General features: G+C 30.9%; 1 protein-coding gene across 11 annotated transcripts in view; it reads right to left on the bottom strand.

Moving 5' to 3' along the window:
- Positions 1 to 231: 231 nt before the first annotated feature.
- The window catches only part of LOC129952583 (putative mediator of RNA polymerase II transcription subunit 26), a 254,982-nt gene continuing 239,347 nt past the window's right edge, over positions 232 to 15,866 (bottom strand). For 3 of the 11 annotated variants that reach the window (XM_056065243.1, XM_056065241.1, XM_056065250.1), the window contains 7 exons: positions 14,266 to 15,591; positions 12,503 to 12,609; positions 10,704 to 10,961; positions 10,104 to 10,517; positions 9,478 to 9,949; positions 4,649 to 4,797; positions 232 to 1,544 (listed from right to left, as the gene is read on the bottom strand). In XM_056065243.1, coding sequence (XP_055921218.1) covers positions 1,437 to 1,544; positions 4,649 to 4,797; positions 9,478 to 9,949; positions 10,104 to 10,517; positions 10,704 to 10,961; positions 12,503 to 12,609; positions 14,266 to 15,591 — 2,834 coding nt within the window. In that variant the 3' untranslated portion in view covers positions 232 to 1,436. Of the gene's footprint in view, positions 1,545 to 4,463; positions 4,546 to 4,648; positions 4,798 to 8,709; positions 9,059 to 9,477; positions 9,950 to 10,103; positions 10,518 to 10,703; positions 10,962 to 12,502; positions 12,610 to 14,265; positions 15,592 to 15,866 lie in introns of those variants that run through there. The other 8 variants (XM_056065242.1, XM_056065248.1, XM_056065247.1 and 5 more) reach the window with 8 other exon arrangements.

Raw genomic sequence — 15,866 nt, 5'->3', positions numbered from 1 at the left:
AGGAAATTATTTCTGTCAAGTTACTATGCAAGGAATACAGTTCAAATTTTAAATAGATTCCTTTAATTTGTTGTTTTTTATGGATTCTGATATGATACTTAAATTTGGCGGAAATGACTTGATGTTAGTGATGATAAAACTTAATCGACATGGAAGATATCAAAAAAGTTTTTAAACTTACATAAGAAACATATTGGCTTAATTTTAACAAAACTATACAATGTTAGTGAAAAATACCCTTTTTGATATAAAATATCTAAAATATTTAAATAACCAATACATAATTTTGACACAACTTTTCTGAAGATTTATATGAATTCAGACTTTTATATTCACAAAATTCCAGTTCTTTTTTTTTTACTAATAATATTTTAAATTGACATCTTATTCATTATGGTTTTTGTTTTGAAGAAGTTTAATTTTATTGATTTCATATATATTTAAAGGCATAAAAACACATATGTATGTATGTACGTACAGCAAGTAGCTGAAAATGTAATAAAAAACGTTTCATAAAGAGATATGTTATTGAACGCATAACGCAAGATATTTATACATATTCTTTTTTATCTCAGGAAATATTTTTCGAGCAGTGTGTGTTGTATATTATTTAGATAAATTCTTTTTATATATTTAAACGAAAACAAAGTAATAGATAAAATATTTTATTGTTAAGCAAATACAAAACAAAATGAAAAACCAAAAGAAACAATGTATGCATACAAATCGGAATTTTACTCCTTCTGTTTGTAAAAGAAACAAATCTAGAAAGGTCCATCTCTAACAACAAATAAGTTCACTTCAACACTACTCTAATATAATTGGTACCACACACACATTAACACCTTCTATATTTAAAAAATACTTTTTCTCATCCACATTATTTGTTCTTTTCTTTGAATATTAAAAATTTTTATTTTGTTAATATTTTTAATTCATACAATACATTTTTTTGTTCACAATATCTATATAAAGTTAGTTATACATAATATTTATAAATATTCGGTACAGTTTTTTTTTCAATTTCTTAAACAAATTTAAATACACAAAAATAAAAAGCTTTTATTTCATTTTAAAATTAAATAATTAACGAAAATTACATTCCTCTATAGAAATATTTTCAAATTCAAATTTGTTTTCTCTCGATTTCATTTTTTTTAAATGTTCGTTCTGAATAAAAAATATACATATTAACCTTTTATAAATTAATTAAACTAAATTTTAAAATTTCTTCTTTTTTTATATATGTATGTGTAAATTTCATTTGAATGAATAAATAATAAGTTAGTAATGTTCATAAAAAAATAATAAACAAAAATAAAATAAAACAAATTCAACTTTCATAATTATTTTATAAATTGTTTCTTAATATATATATTAAAAAATAGTATAGCGCATTATGTATTATTTATAAATAATTATATATCTTTTATTGTTTAGTGTATTTTCGGGGCACTTCTGTCGTTAATTTTTTGATTTCGCTTTAGATTTGCGCCACGTTTAATTTGATCCATCAAGGATTCGTGACACAATCGAGGATCGGGCTAAAAAAAACAAAAAACAAAAAATAAATACAGAATTAGAAATGAATTTTAAATTTAGTATCAAAAAGAATTAATCAAATAAGCTGGTTAAGATAGCCAAAAATGTTTAAAAGCTGTTATGGAAATTATTTTTTGATAAACGAAGGAAACTTTTATTTTTGTTGTTAGGGTAGGTTGAGCTTGGTAGGGTAAACATAGAGTATTAAAATGGTAATTTTTCAACCTCAATACTCAGTTCTAAATCGTTTAGTATATTTTTCAGTATAGTTTGCAGAAGTTTCTTTTTTTCTAGTAAAAATACAATTTGAAACGTCTGGCAACTCTTTCTCAAACATAATTAAGGAGGGTGGTAGAAGATTAAACATTTCGACAACTATTTAGACCTTTTACAATGTGCATATTGTTGGTAATATGTTTGAAAAATGTACCTTATAAACATATTTATTTATTTAATATTTGTTTTTATTTATATACTTGTTACAATCATCAACGAAGTAAGTCGTTTCTTTAAGCTTATGGATCACAAATCGCTATACAATAATATTATAATTAGCTTCAGTAAAACAAAAAGTTTTTATATTTATTTAAAATCAATAAATTTCGAATATGTCAAAACGGGAAGTAATGTGAAAGAATTGTGCGATCGTTTAAGGCTATTGCTGATAAAGGTTTTACACGAAGAATTGGTTTGTTGAAGATGTTATAAAATACGAAGTTAAAATGTTCTGAATTTGTTGGATAGTTTGGTTCAAATTACGGAATATTAAAAAAAAATTCTTTAAAGCATAAAAGATGGTATTTGAGAACATGGTGGTGATTTGGTAAGAATTTAAAAAGGGAATAGTTTCATATGAATAGTCAACGTCAAATGACTAAATATAAATGTTTCGAAAGTAAACAGAAATACATTACGCAAAAAATTGTGTTTAACAAATGCTTCTTACATGTCACATGGCAAGTGCTAATTTTAAGAATAGCTTGAATAGTTACTGATATGAAAGTTTAAGAATTTATGACAAACCGACAAAATTGATTGGTTGAGAAAGAAGAAGTGATCGATGCTTATTACTTGGGCATAGAAGCAAAAGGTGACGTAGATTTGGTAATTTTGGTGGAAAGCAAGTTGAAGGCTGTTACTGTAGAAGACGTCCGTATCCCGAACTTATGTGCAAATATTCTATCCCTCAGCCAAAATTACAAATAAAGGCATGATCAAAGCTTTATGCAACTTAAAGTTCCATGTTTGAGAAGTTTTTTTTTCAGTCCATAAATTAATTTCTTTAATGGAAATGAAGCAATCAGAACTTGATCGATGCATCCAACATGTCGATGAAAAAGTTTTGAATTGTTGCCGTTTGTGTCGATAGTTTGCTAACTCTCAATAATCATCAGAAATGAAAAATGCAATTGAAATGGGATTTAATGAAAATATTTATAGGACGTATATTGGCTCGTTAAATTTTGTTTGGGATCAAAGCTAAAGAGAGATAAGAAGATTGTTTTTTATCTGGAATGATCAAAACAATATATCTCGAAAATTATCGATAAATTTGGATTAACTAATTCTTCCGACAACAATGGATAAAAAACAAAATTTAACGAAGAAATTTACACCTCAAACGGAATCCAAACGTAAAGAATTGTACAATACTCTATATCAACATGAAGGCCAAGCTACTTGGGTCCTCAGCAAATTTACTGAGTAGACGTCTATAATTTCATCCACTATTTCCGAAACTATATTTCATTTTATTTAGCATACATAATCCTATAAATTAGAACATTTAAACAGATATCTACAAACTATGATTTTAAATTTATTCAAATACATAGGTATATCATTCAAACGATCTACGGTCATGGTTGACCTTAGACACGTGTTGACTCTTTTCAACGTGCTAAAAGTTCTTTGAACTGAGCTGGTGCTGCACGGTAAAGAAACGACAATATGAAGAGCAAGTTTCGTTGACGGAAAAATCGATTGCTTTCGATAAGCCCAGCTTTTGGAGATCTTTTTGGAGATAATTTCTATCTTTTCTATCTGACAACTCAACCTTCCTTGGTTTTAAGTTAAAATCATTTAAGCTAAACTTCAACATGAAAAACTGTTGGGTAGTCCTTGTGCACTAGTTTTACAACCGGACATCAACAAAAATCATTCACAGGCTATATTTTAAAATAGAATTTTAGAATTTCTTGGTGCTCGGCTCGACAGCCGGGGATGAACATATGGCTATGAATACGGCAATAAAGAAGCATTTTGGCTAAGTGGTCTTCAAAAAGAACTTTTTCATAAATGACAATGAAAATATAATTTCCTCCATCCACTAACGTTTATTAGGTGGCACCAAAACATATGTAAGACCATCCGAAAAGTTATCAACGAAAACCACAGATATCTGAAAGTTTCTTCAGACAGCTTTCCTATACATGTATGCTTCTAAGACCTCAAATCTTACAAGGTGGAGGTACTAATATAAAATATTTTAGCTGTTACTAAGGAACGCAAAGAGTGTTAAACGACCAAATAAATTATATCAGTTTGGAAATCGTACTTCAAAAATTTTAACCTAAAAATTGAAGAATAATGTGGAAACAATTACACATGACTAGTTATTTTTATGTTTTAGTTCAATAAATGTGTTATATCAAATAAGTTAATTTATCTTGGGGGTTATATTTATTTTTTTTAAAACTAAGTGAATGCCATTGAATCAAGCAAATCACAAAAAAGTATTAATTCGGAACGTAGCACGTTTATTTCCATTTAAACACTCAAGACTCATTTAAGCAATTGGGCTGTAAAACAACAACATTATTAACTATTAGTTTGTTTTAGTGTTTTAACAATAAAAAAAAAAAACATAATCAAACAACACTGTTACAGTATTTAATCCCTCTTAGATTATTGTTTCTTACTTTCTTAGTTTTGCTCGCAACTATTTGAAGAACGTCGATATTGTGAACTTGGACGTGACAAATTTTTCGGGTTTTGATAACACTAAGATTTATATTTTTCATTTATTTATATTCATAAAAAGCAAATAGAAACATTTTGATTTTCTGGTTTATAATTATTTTAATTTAAAACAAAAAAGTATTACCAATGCTTTACTGTTGATTAGATTTCGCACAGCGAATGCTCGTCCAGAGATGCCCTGTTTGGCCAATTTTGCATTAAGATTCTCTAAGAATTCAGCTTTGGTCTTTGATCGGATGCTACCTGATTTATCGTTATTCACCGACGAGTAGTCTAAAATAAAGGAAATGAATAAAAGAAATAACTTAGTATACGTATTTACATATTAATCAAATTTTGTTTTAATTGTTAAAAAAACAGAAAAAGCTTTATTATTGTAATAGTTTCTTTTTGTTTGCAAATGAGGAGTAAAAATCATCACACTCGGGAAATGAGAGAATAAAAATAAGAATAATTAATAAAAGAAAGCAACAAATGACGTCATGACAAATGCATCTGCAACATAATATTTATATAGTTGATTAATTATTAAGAAAAATGTTTATTACACAAAAATGAGCAAAATTTAATGTAAGCTGAAAAAATAAACAGATTTAATGTTCTTTATTAAAATTATACGTAAACTTGCCAACTTAAATTAATATAATTTAAAATTAAAACAAAGCGAAAACATCTTAAAAAAGGCCTAATTTTGGTAAAAAAAATAAAATCTGAAATGCCATAAGGTTTCAAAAAATTATGTATTTAATTTTAAATAATTTATATACTTCCGATAATACAGTAAACTTGTGGTTTTTAAATTAGTTAAATATGGCATGACTATGAAGATGATATTCTGTTCCGTGAAATAGTAAGAAAGTGATAAGTATTTGTATTCGGAATTCAAGAGTGTTACTAATAATAAATAAAATCTTTTTATTACAATCTGTTGTAGGCAAATTTCGCCAAAAATAACAACCCAAAATTATAATTTATAATGTGATCAAGAACGAGAAGAATTTCTGAAAAGGATTTTTGTCAAATAAAAAGCTTCTGATTCATGTGACCGTATACTTCAAAATGAACATAAGAAAGTTAAGAAGTATCCTAAGTTAAACTTCTTAGTGTATCATTTGAAATTCCAATTGAAGGGCTTATTTGCATAACATAATACGCAACTTATTCAATACCACGAGATAGTAGCACTTTAAGTTAAGAAAAATAATTTTAAGTTGACTTTTTTGTAATAACACGATCAATCACAAAAACAATGATACTGAACATATCTCAGCTATTTTTGATGATTTATTATCATCTGACCAAACATTACTTTAATAGAAATCTTTGGAAAAATCATCCATATCAATTTTTTCTTTAAAAAAAACTAATTTTTTATTAAAACACTCTTAAAATTTGATAATTTTCACTTGTGGTTTATCACGTTATAACTAAATAATAATTCAATGAAAAGTCTTAATTGAATAAGTCAATCAAGTTAATACCAACAAATTCATAAAGTTAAAAGGGTAGGTTAGGTATGTCGACTATTTAGAAATAGATTTAGCTAAAAAACGGTGTACAAGAAAAAGTGTGGCATCATTTAAATAAAATAATAAGTCGTTCCCTTAATCATGATGAACAAAATGGGTGACCAGAAACGTTTATATGGGAGTATCGTATTGCTGTTCCTCATTGTAAATAATCAAAAGCTTTTCATAAATGTATGATTGAAGTTATGTAAATCATAAATTGTTTGAGAATATAAAACATATTCACAGTTGTTTATTTCTAAATTCAATTAAAAAATGGTCGAGTACATAATAAGGCGAAAAAAAAGAAACTAACCTCGAAATAAGAAATTTGTAAGATAGAAAATCGTTTATACCTTCTTTTAAAAGATTTCTAAGCCTTATGTAAACTTATTAAAATAGTTTCATGAAATTTAGTTTCTGTGTTGTAAAAATAACTTTATCGTGATGATTTCCGTTACTTCCAAAAAACAATTTTCTCAGACGCTCAACCATTTTAGGGATAAAGGATATTATTAACTAATTAATTAAAGTTAGTGAATATTATAACTATTTCTTTATTTTTTAAAAATATTAACGTGAACAACATTTATACATAATTCATATATTCTAAATTAATTATTCTAAGCTCTTAAAGGATATAGTTTTAAAGTTAATACAGTTTAGGTTATCATTTATAGAGCCTATAAAATGTTTTATATATATTTAAATCAATTGATTGAGGAGGCTATTTGCATCATGGTTTGAAATACTAAATATAAAGCAAAATTGGAGATGCAGTCTTATTTTGGCACAACTAAAACTAACTAAAATTTAACTGACTTAGAACTAATGGAGAAGGCATTGACCCAATAATAATTCTAACTATAAAACAGTAGTACCCGTTGGACTGATGCCAGAGGTCTTGGGTTCGATCCCTGCCTGTGCAGGAAATTGCTTCAAGTCTTGTTATATGAACGAAAAGTAAGTTGACCACACTACACAACTATATTCAAGTATAGGTCTTACAAATGAAACAAAGGGAAGCTTAAGAACGTAAGGGTCACGTAAATCGAAACTGAATCTCTTAAGAATACTGTTAGACTCCCATAAGCTTTCTTAACGATGTAGTTTTAATGCTCAACTAAAAGTTAACTTGGGATCAAGAATAACACATAAATCATAAAACACAGACGGAACTTTTTTAGGTGTTTTACACTTTTCTACATTTGCAACGAGACGACTTTTATTGCACCATTCTCTAAATATTAACAAGCCTTCTTGTAAAAGTTAAACAGTCAGAAGTAGATTTTATACTTTTGAAAAGCTTAAGGTCATCGACATAAATAAGGACGAAAGAATTTTGTAAGATCGAAACCAATTCATTTATAACAATAAAAAATAAAATTTGCCCTAAATAGCTTCCCTGAGGGACGTCAGAATTGATAACAAATTGATGTGAATACTTAAAATGATATACAACACTGTATAATCTATTTTTAAAAACGACGAAGTCCAATTTAAGAAGTTGTCGTTAAAAAACAGTTCGTTTAGCTTTAAAATAAATGTTTTATGACAAAACTTTTCCATGGTTTTACTAAATAAAATCGACTTGTTTAGGTTTGTCAAAAACATCTAATCAAAAAAACGTGAAGTTAAATAAATTAGTAACTGCAAAACTCTATTTGAAAAAGCGAAATATTGAAGGAATTATTAAAGAGAACACATAAAGGATATGATAAATAAACTTTTCATCTTCTAAAAATGTAAGGTTTTAGTTCTCTTATTATCAAAAACAAAAATGGTGGAGACATTATTTAGAGCCCCAGAAATATGCTCTAACACAAATTCCTGAAACAACAGCGAGGATATTCTCAATTCCTACAGTTACAAAATATGATTTTAAGTAATTAATCTAAATAAAATAGTAACATGGTTGTTAATAGCTCCAGAACCATTCCTGGCGTTATTTTAAAAATAAAAATACTGAGCCGTGAGCACGTTGTGTCTTCTATATTTGAAAAGGTTGAGCGTATAAGATATGTAATGGTGCCAACATGATTGAAAATCATTTGGAAACCTACAACTTACGAAGAAAACACTAGAATTTGTTTAAGAATACCAAAAATGAGGGGTACATGAATTTCCAGCTTACTATTTCTCATTCCAAGGTGAAACCTTTATTTAACTGAACTTTAATCCAATTAAAATTTAAAAACAAATTATAACAAAAATCAGCAATAAACATAAATTACAAAATTGGCAAGCTACTATTATTCCAATATACAAAATATAAATAAAAACCAAAGCTATTTAAAAAAATGTAAGAATTAAAACAATTATTTAAAAAAAAAAGAAAAACATATCAAGCATCAAACAAAATGCAGCATATCGGTGAAAATGTTCTTCCTTCCACATGGCCAGAGTGAGAGAGCTGAAGCTGGAGTCTTACACATACAAGGAAGATGTCATTTTTGTCCCTCCATCAAATTACAAAAAACAAACTCACAGAATTGCAAGTTTCAAAAAAACACCTCGCATAAAATTGATGTTAAATCGAGAGTTATTCAAAAAATAAACAAAATCCAAAACACAAAATCACTCTTCATAGGTTTTCTTTTTGTTATGATTTTGGCTGTTTTTCATTTACTTGTGTTCGTCGCATACTGTCCTCCCGAAGGAGCTCCAACAGATGCCATATGTTGGTAATGTTGTTGTTGTTGTTGATGCGGCTGCTGACCGTGGCCAAATGAGGTTTGTCTAGAACCGACGTTACCGCCGACGACGGCAGAACTGCTTCCATATATTGGAGCATTAGCCGATGGATTACAATGAATGGCTGTTGTGGACATAAAGGGATTTGTGGTGACGAAAATCTTTTGCTGAGCACTACTGTGCCTGGTCGGAACTGGAGGTTGCTTGTGATGAAGATGAACACCACCGCTGGCGCTGGACTGTGGTCGTTGTGTTGAATGATTGTTGTTATTGGTGGAGCTGCTGTTGCTGCTCTGAAGATGGTGATACTGTTGCGAACGTAAATGGTGATTCTTTGGAATAGTAGATGTCGATGAAGCATTTAAAGGAGCAACTGAAGAAGCTACAGCGGCATGATTGGATGAAGTGGAAGTTATGCCTGTACCGCGAAGGCTCCTCGGCATGGTAGCCGATGCAATGGGTGGTGGTGGTGGCTCTTCTTGAGGAGGAGGACCAGAATAGTGAAGTTGCTGATACTGATGTTGATGGTGGTGCTGAGCGGCAACTGTTTGTTGATTGACATTGGAATGAGTGAACGACATGGATTGAGCTGCTGCATTTTGTAATTGAGATGAAGATGATTGTGATGATTGAGATGGGGGGTGATAGAGAGAAGATGATGAATGTGATGATGGTGGATTATTACAATGGTGATGGTGGTGGTGGGTGGAAGAGTTACTTAGAGTGATACCATAGATTTGATTTTGTTTACCGTCGTATTGTTGCTGCGCCTGTTGAAGTTGATGTTGATGTTGCTGCTGTTGCTGGTGGTAACGATCGTTCGCTTGTCGTGAGTATATCTGCTCTGTCGTGGCTGTGTTGTAGATTTGGTTTAGTTGCTGTTGTTGCTGCTGCTGTTGCTGGTGGTGATGATGGTGTTGCTGATGATGTGGTGAACTTGGTGTTGATCCGTACAAAGGCTGGTGATGGGCGCTAATCACTGAGCGATTATTGTCTTGTTGGTGCGCTGCTATTTGGTACGTTCCATATTCTGACTGCTGCTGTTGCTTATTGAGTCGGGCATTCAGTTGAGCGATCAGAATAGGATTTGTCTTTGGCTGGGCCGATGGTGTGTGTGATTGTTGCAGCTGAGGTCCTGGACTGGACGACCGGAAACTGGACATGTTGCTCACTTGCTTTGGCTGAGCGTAAATGCCTGGTGAGTTGCAACTCGTTCTGAAGGACTGTAAAAAAGAACAGAAAGTTAATAGGAGAACTTTATTTTCTAGTTACAAAGAAAAAATATAAAAGCTCAGGCCTACTGTGGCAACCCTAAGGTATCTCATGAGAAATGCTTGAATACAAAATTAAAAAAAAACAAAAAAAAACAAAACTTACAGAATTACTATCACAATTGTTATGATTGTTTGTGTTCGTTGTATTGTGTTGTTGGTGTTTTGGCGGTTGGGGATTTGGTGGGGGTAATGGTGGGGGTACCATTGACTGCTCATGCGGCGGTGGAGGTGGTGAAGGCAGAGATTGCTGCAACTGTTGATGATGATGATTGCTTTGTTGGTGATTATAGTTTCGATAGTGACCACGATCGTTGTTTTGATTGTAATGCTGCGCCATCTGTTGTTGGGATGCTTGAGAATGAGGTTGAGGTTGCGGATGTTGATAGTGTTGGTAGACTTGTTGTGTTTTCGGTGGTGGTTGTGGTGGTGATTTATTGTATATGTTCTCAACTACTACTGGGGAAGCATCATGCATCAGGGGAGTTGTTGAATAAATGTTGTTCTCATGGATTTGACTCTGATTTGTTTTTGTTGGTTTTTGGTATTGTTTAAATGTTCGTTCGGAAAGGAATGGAAGGATATATACAAAAATTAAAATTCAAATAATACAAAATGTTTAAATAAAAAATAGTATAAATCGTTTAAAGAAAAATCATAATTAATTAGGACAATTTGCAGGGGAATCGTCTACGCCAAGTCTCACCTGAATCGTTGCAGTCTGTTGCTGCTGCTGTTGATTTAACATATTTTGTGCTCTCCTGATAGCGCTGGGGCTCGCCGGCGTATGCCGTATCGCAGATAATGCTTTAACAGTTTCAGCCACTTTGATTGATGAAGCAGCTGTTGCTATTGTCTGTGGTACACTGTTCGAATGTTGCCGATCCAACAGATAGGCTGGTGGTGGTGGAAGATTCTCCACCGAATTATTCATTGTACTTTGTTGAGTTAGATTTGGTGAGTTCTGTGGGCGGTAGTTTTGTTTCGATTTTTTTTTTAGGGTTCATGGTAAGAATTTGGTTTGGGAAAGGCAAAATTAAGGATAGTAGTAAGGTGTAAATTGTTTTATTCAATTTAAGAATTTATATGTTAAAACTTTTCAATTTGAATTTGATTTTTTTTTGGATATATGGTTGTGTAATTTTTGAAAATCAAATGGTTTTTTAAAAAACGGTTTAAAAATTATATTGTATATATTTAAATAAAAATAAAAGGAATATAGCCGCATAAAATTGATAATAATATATAGAAAAAACGGATGAGGCATCGGAAATTTTATATTCAAAAGTACTTTTACTTTACCTACATCACATAAAGTGGTGGACATGATATAATTTTGTTACATACTTTAGAAGATACAAATATAAATTTAATGTAATTGTCGATTCGGAATCTAAAAAGCACCGTCTGATAAATTCATTGTCTAAAACATAAAGGAATAAGTCATGTTTTGAGTGGTAAGTAGAATACACTGTAAAATGTTTGAAAAAAACTTTTATAAAGGGTGATCAGTCAAGAACAACGTTTGCATGTGAATGGGCTCCTGATAGATTTGCCAATGATCCATTGTTTTCGATAAAAATTTTGTTTAGCTATGACTACCATTTCTTTTACTATGAATGCGTCAATAAGCAAAATAGCTGGATATGGACCGAAGAACAACCGTAAAAGGTTCAAGAACTGCATTTACGTTCACTCAAAACAACCGTTTAGTTTATAAGTCGATGGATTGAGTCTGGTTATAGTGCCAAAATAATGAAATATATTTTGCTTACAACAATTAACAATAGTTTTACAATTTTTACAATATTAAGTCAAACAGGGCAACTTGCCACACAGCTTATGAAATAATGGAAACATTAAGTGACAGTCAATTTTCCAGCAAGATCATAGGAGATCACGCCTTTAAAGTCTTTTTTTGGGACTACGTAAAATATGTGTTTGTGAATATGCCATATGATTGAAGCATTCGAGTCCATATCTTTAAAAACTGAATGTCAAGGATAATACTTGAGCTTAACAGTAAAGATTGCTGTTTAGTAATACTTTTTTTAATACAAAAAACAAAAGTAGAGATGGACTTGTAGCTTGCCTCAGGAGTGCATTGTAGACAATAATATTTTTGGTAGTTTTTGCACGATCAACTGAAGGTAGAGGTTAGTTGAGTCAAGTTCTGAGTTTAGAGTTAATGCCATTTGAAAGACTAACTAAGTTGCTTTGGTCAAAATTGTCGTTTAAATAATTCAGTTGACTGCAAATGCTGTCATTTTAAGTTAGAGATCAGAAGTTCGATCAAAAATTTAATAAATCCATAAGAGACAAATCCGTTTGCAGTTTCATTATGGTTTTAAGATTGCTTCAGCTAAAATTTTCTAAATCCACATTGAACTTCCTTTCGTTTTTTTTTTATAAGTACAAATTTAAAATAAAAGAAACACCCAAAAGTATCCCAAATGAGAGAAAAAAGAATGATATCTAAATTCTTTTAATATCTTATTTACTTACCGGTGTCGATTGATTATGACTTGGTGTTACGGACGAACTGCGTCTTACTGGTGGCGGTGGTTTAGCTGTATTAACTGAGGAACGTCTTGCGATTCGAGTGCCACAGCCTGTTTTTTAATTTTTATCAAAAAGAAAACAATATTAGTAAAATGTAAAACAAAAAGAAAATTAATATGAAATATTACAATTATGATTAATGTATTACTTGTTTTTTTTTTGTTTGCAATTACTTTTCGTACAGATTTAAACATTCAACAAATATTAATTTATGCAGTTCATATATATTTAATTTTGTGTAGGTATATACAGTAAATTAACCATACAAGACACCAATAATACATTTTAATATTATTATATTAATTAAAATACATTTTATCATCTCAACAAGACTATAGTGTTTAATTTTGTGTTTGCCAATTTGTATTAATGTATTTTTTATTTTTTTTGTTTATATTTTTTAAATAAAATTTTGGTATATATTCGTGTTTAAATGAACGATTTACGATGATAATGATTTATGAACAACAAAATGCAACGAAAATTAAACAACAAAATACCAAAGACGTATTAACAAAAATTCTAATCAAAACAAAATGATAAAACTAAAAAGAAATTATTATTTTTTTTTCAACTAGGAATGAAACTAAAAACGAAATGAAAGGAAAAATGGGAACTTGAGGATTAAGGTAGTTATGCCAGCTATAAAGTAAGTATTTGACTATGACAGAAGTGCACACAGAACAAAAGCGTATCCTTTTGGATGTGACATGTAAGCACTTTGAAATGTATCCTTCACCAAGTTCTTAAAGGTTATACTAGTTCAATGCCCATTGACCAATTTTAATTTAATGCTGTGATCTAATAATGAGACTGATAATTTTCAAAAATGTATTCAAAATATTAATTGATATTTAATATAGTTTAAATCTTATCGACAAAATAATGGATGTCTTTGGCAACTATTGAATAAGTTAATCAACAAACATAATCATAGATCACAACTAAAAAAACCTCAAAAAATGTTAAAAACAGAATTATTCTCAACTTAAAACATTTCACTCTTGTCCTCAACATTTGTGTTGTCTTCTTTGTTGAACAAACTGAAGCGATTTTTGAAAGCCTTCTAACTTTGTAATCGATAAAATTAATATTTGTTTAACTAGTTGTGGTTAAATGGTTTTTAAGGCAGCCCTATGCCTAACTAAAAACCTAAATTGAATCTCTAAAAAGTTATTAAAACTTGGTGCCACCCAGACTTGCTTTGCACATATAGTCTGTTTTACTTTGTAGCAAAGGATTTTTCAAAAATTAATAAACAATCTAAATATTCAAGAAAATTCTTACAAATAACATCGTCGTTAAGAAACTTTCGAACAAGAAAGCCCAAAAACAAACATTTCTATACATATATTTATGCTAACAGTTTCTTTTAAACAAATAACACTATGTGGCAAAAAAGTGTGAAGAAGCTTGTTAGTAAATGATGAAAACTATTTAATTTTTAGTGAGTTATTCAGCCATTACTAGCGCTCATAGTTTTAATCATTCCCTAACCACAGATCAGTGTTAGATACACCGTAACCATAACAAATCTGCTTATGGCCAATGAGTTCAGTAGACAATTTATTATAATTATATCAGTCTCATAAATTAGATTTGGTTAAAATTTAAAAAAAATATTCAACAACAAAACCAAAAATATATTAAACAACGAACAAAACTAAAACGTTAACAGTAATGAAATCAAAAAAAATAAAACAAACCCGACAACGAAGCCGGACGTGGTGAGATGCTCGGCTTCACCGTTGCTACCACTGGTGGCGAGGCAATTTTTGCCGCCTGTGGATGCAACGACGACTGTACTGGCGTCACCGCCGCCGATGAAGATGACAACAATGATGGTGATCTAAGGATTTGATGCGAAGGCATTGATGGTATTGAATTTGAATTTGAATGTGAAATTGTTGGTGGCAATGGTGGTAATGGTTTTGAAATAATTTTCGAATTGAACTTTTTTTGTTGTTGTTTAGGTGACTGTTGTTGTTGTTGCTGTGATGATGGTTGTTTTTGCTGATTTGTATCTAACTTTTTCTTCTGAGAACGTAGCTTCTCATCTAAACTCGCCTTAAAGTCTTTGCTCAATGGTGAAATGGTGTTATTGTTGTTGTTGTTCTTACTTAATTCATTATTATTATTATTGCTTAAACTATTTAAATTTGGTATCTTCCTATCGACGATACGGTTCAAGTTCAACTTGGACAGCTTGTATTCGCCACCTGTACCACTACTACTATTACTATCAGCTGATGGAAGCTGCGAAGGCTTCTTCAGCGTTTTCGTACCTTGATTATTGTTGAGAAGTGTGTTGCGATTGTTATTGTCCGGCGGTGTTATATATTGTTCGCTGCGAAACGAGCTCAGCCTTTGTTTGGGATTCTCCAGGCCACTAGCAGATTGTGGTGTTAGGGACGTTATCAACGATGACGACGAAGATGGCTCTGGAGTTTGTGGATCTTTTGTGCGAAGCACAACAATTTCGGAATTTTGTTTGACATAATCAATATCCGGTGTGCATGGGATTGTATGATCATAGATCACGACTACTCCACTTCCAGAATCATTATCGTTCAATGATCGCTGAACATTCGAAATGGAATCTTCTCCAGCAATCGAAAGATCATCGCCATTTGCTTCGGATTGAACGAAATGAGCGAAAGTTGGATTCTCAAACCCCAACGAACTTGTTTCACTCACAAAACGACTCAATTCAGAGTCCGAGTAGGCGAATTTGGCTGCATCACTGGCTGTCGTACTTTGTGTTGAATAATTGAAACTTCCGATGGAGATCTTATCGGAATCCACATCGGTTCCGCTTCCATTGCTTATTGTTGTAGTTGGAGCCTGATGGGTATTGTTACTGGCCATAACATCCTTCAGCGATGGAATTAGTGTTGCTGCTGATGGATTCTCATTATCGGTACTGCTGTGGGATTTTTCACGTGCTTCATGCTCTCGTTGAAAGGAGTCTAATTCGCCAATAAGATCATTTAGTTCTTGAATGGAGTCTTCGTAAAGTTTGTCTATTTGGTCTACACGTGTGTTGTTAAGAGTGTGATGTGGTATATGTTTGAGTGTGTGTGTGTATTTTGTGTACATATTGTTGAGGATAGAGAAAACAATTGGAAAAGGATAATAAGGATTTTTTTTAAAGATTTTGTTTTGTTTAATTTATTTTATATTTACGGGAACAGGGATCATTTGTGTGTTTTTTTTGTTTGTTTTAAGTGTAGTCAGCGGGTGAGTAAAGAAAAAAATAAATAAAAAGAAAAACAAAAATAAATTAAAAATAAAGAAAATTAAATAA

This window comes from Eupeodes corollae, chromosome 3 (assembly GCF_945859685.1).
Source record: "Eupeodes corollae chromosome 3, idEupCoro1.1, whole genome shotgun sequence".
NCBI classification, from domain to species: Eukaryota; Metazoa; Arthropoda; class Insecta; order Diptera; family Syrphidae; genus Eupeodes; species Eupeodes corollae.
Note: the sequence above shows the minus strand (reverse complement) of the source record. Positions and strands in the feature narration are given on the sequence as shown.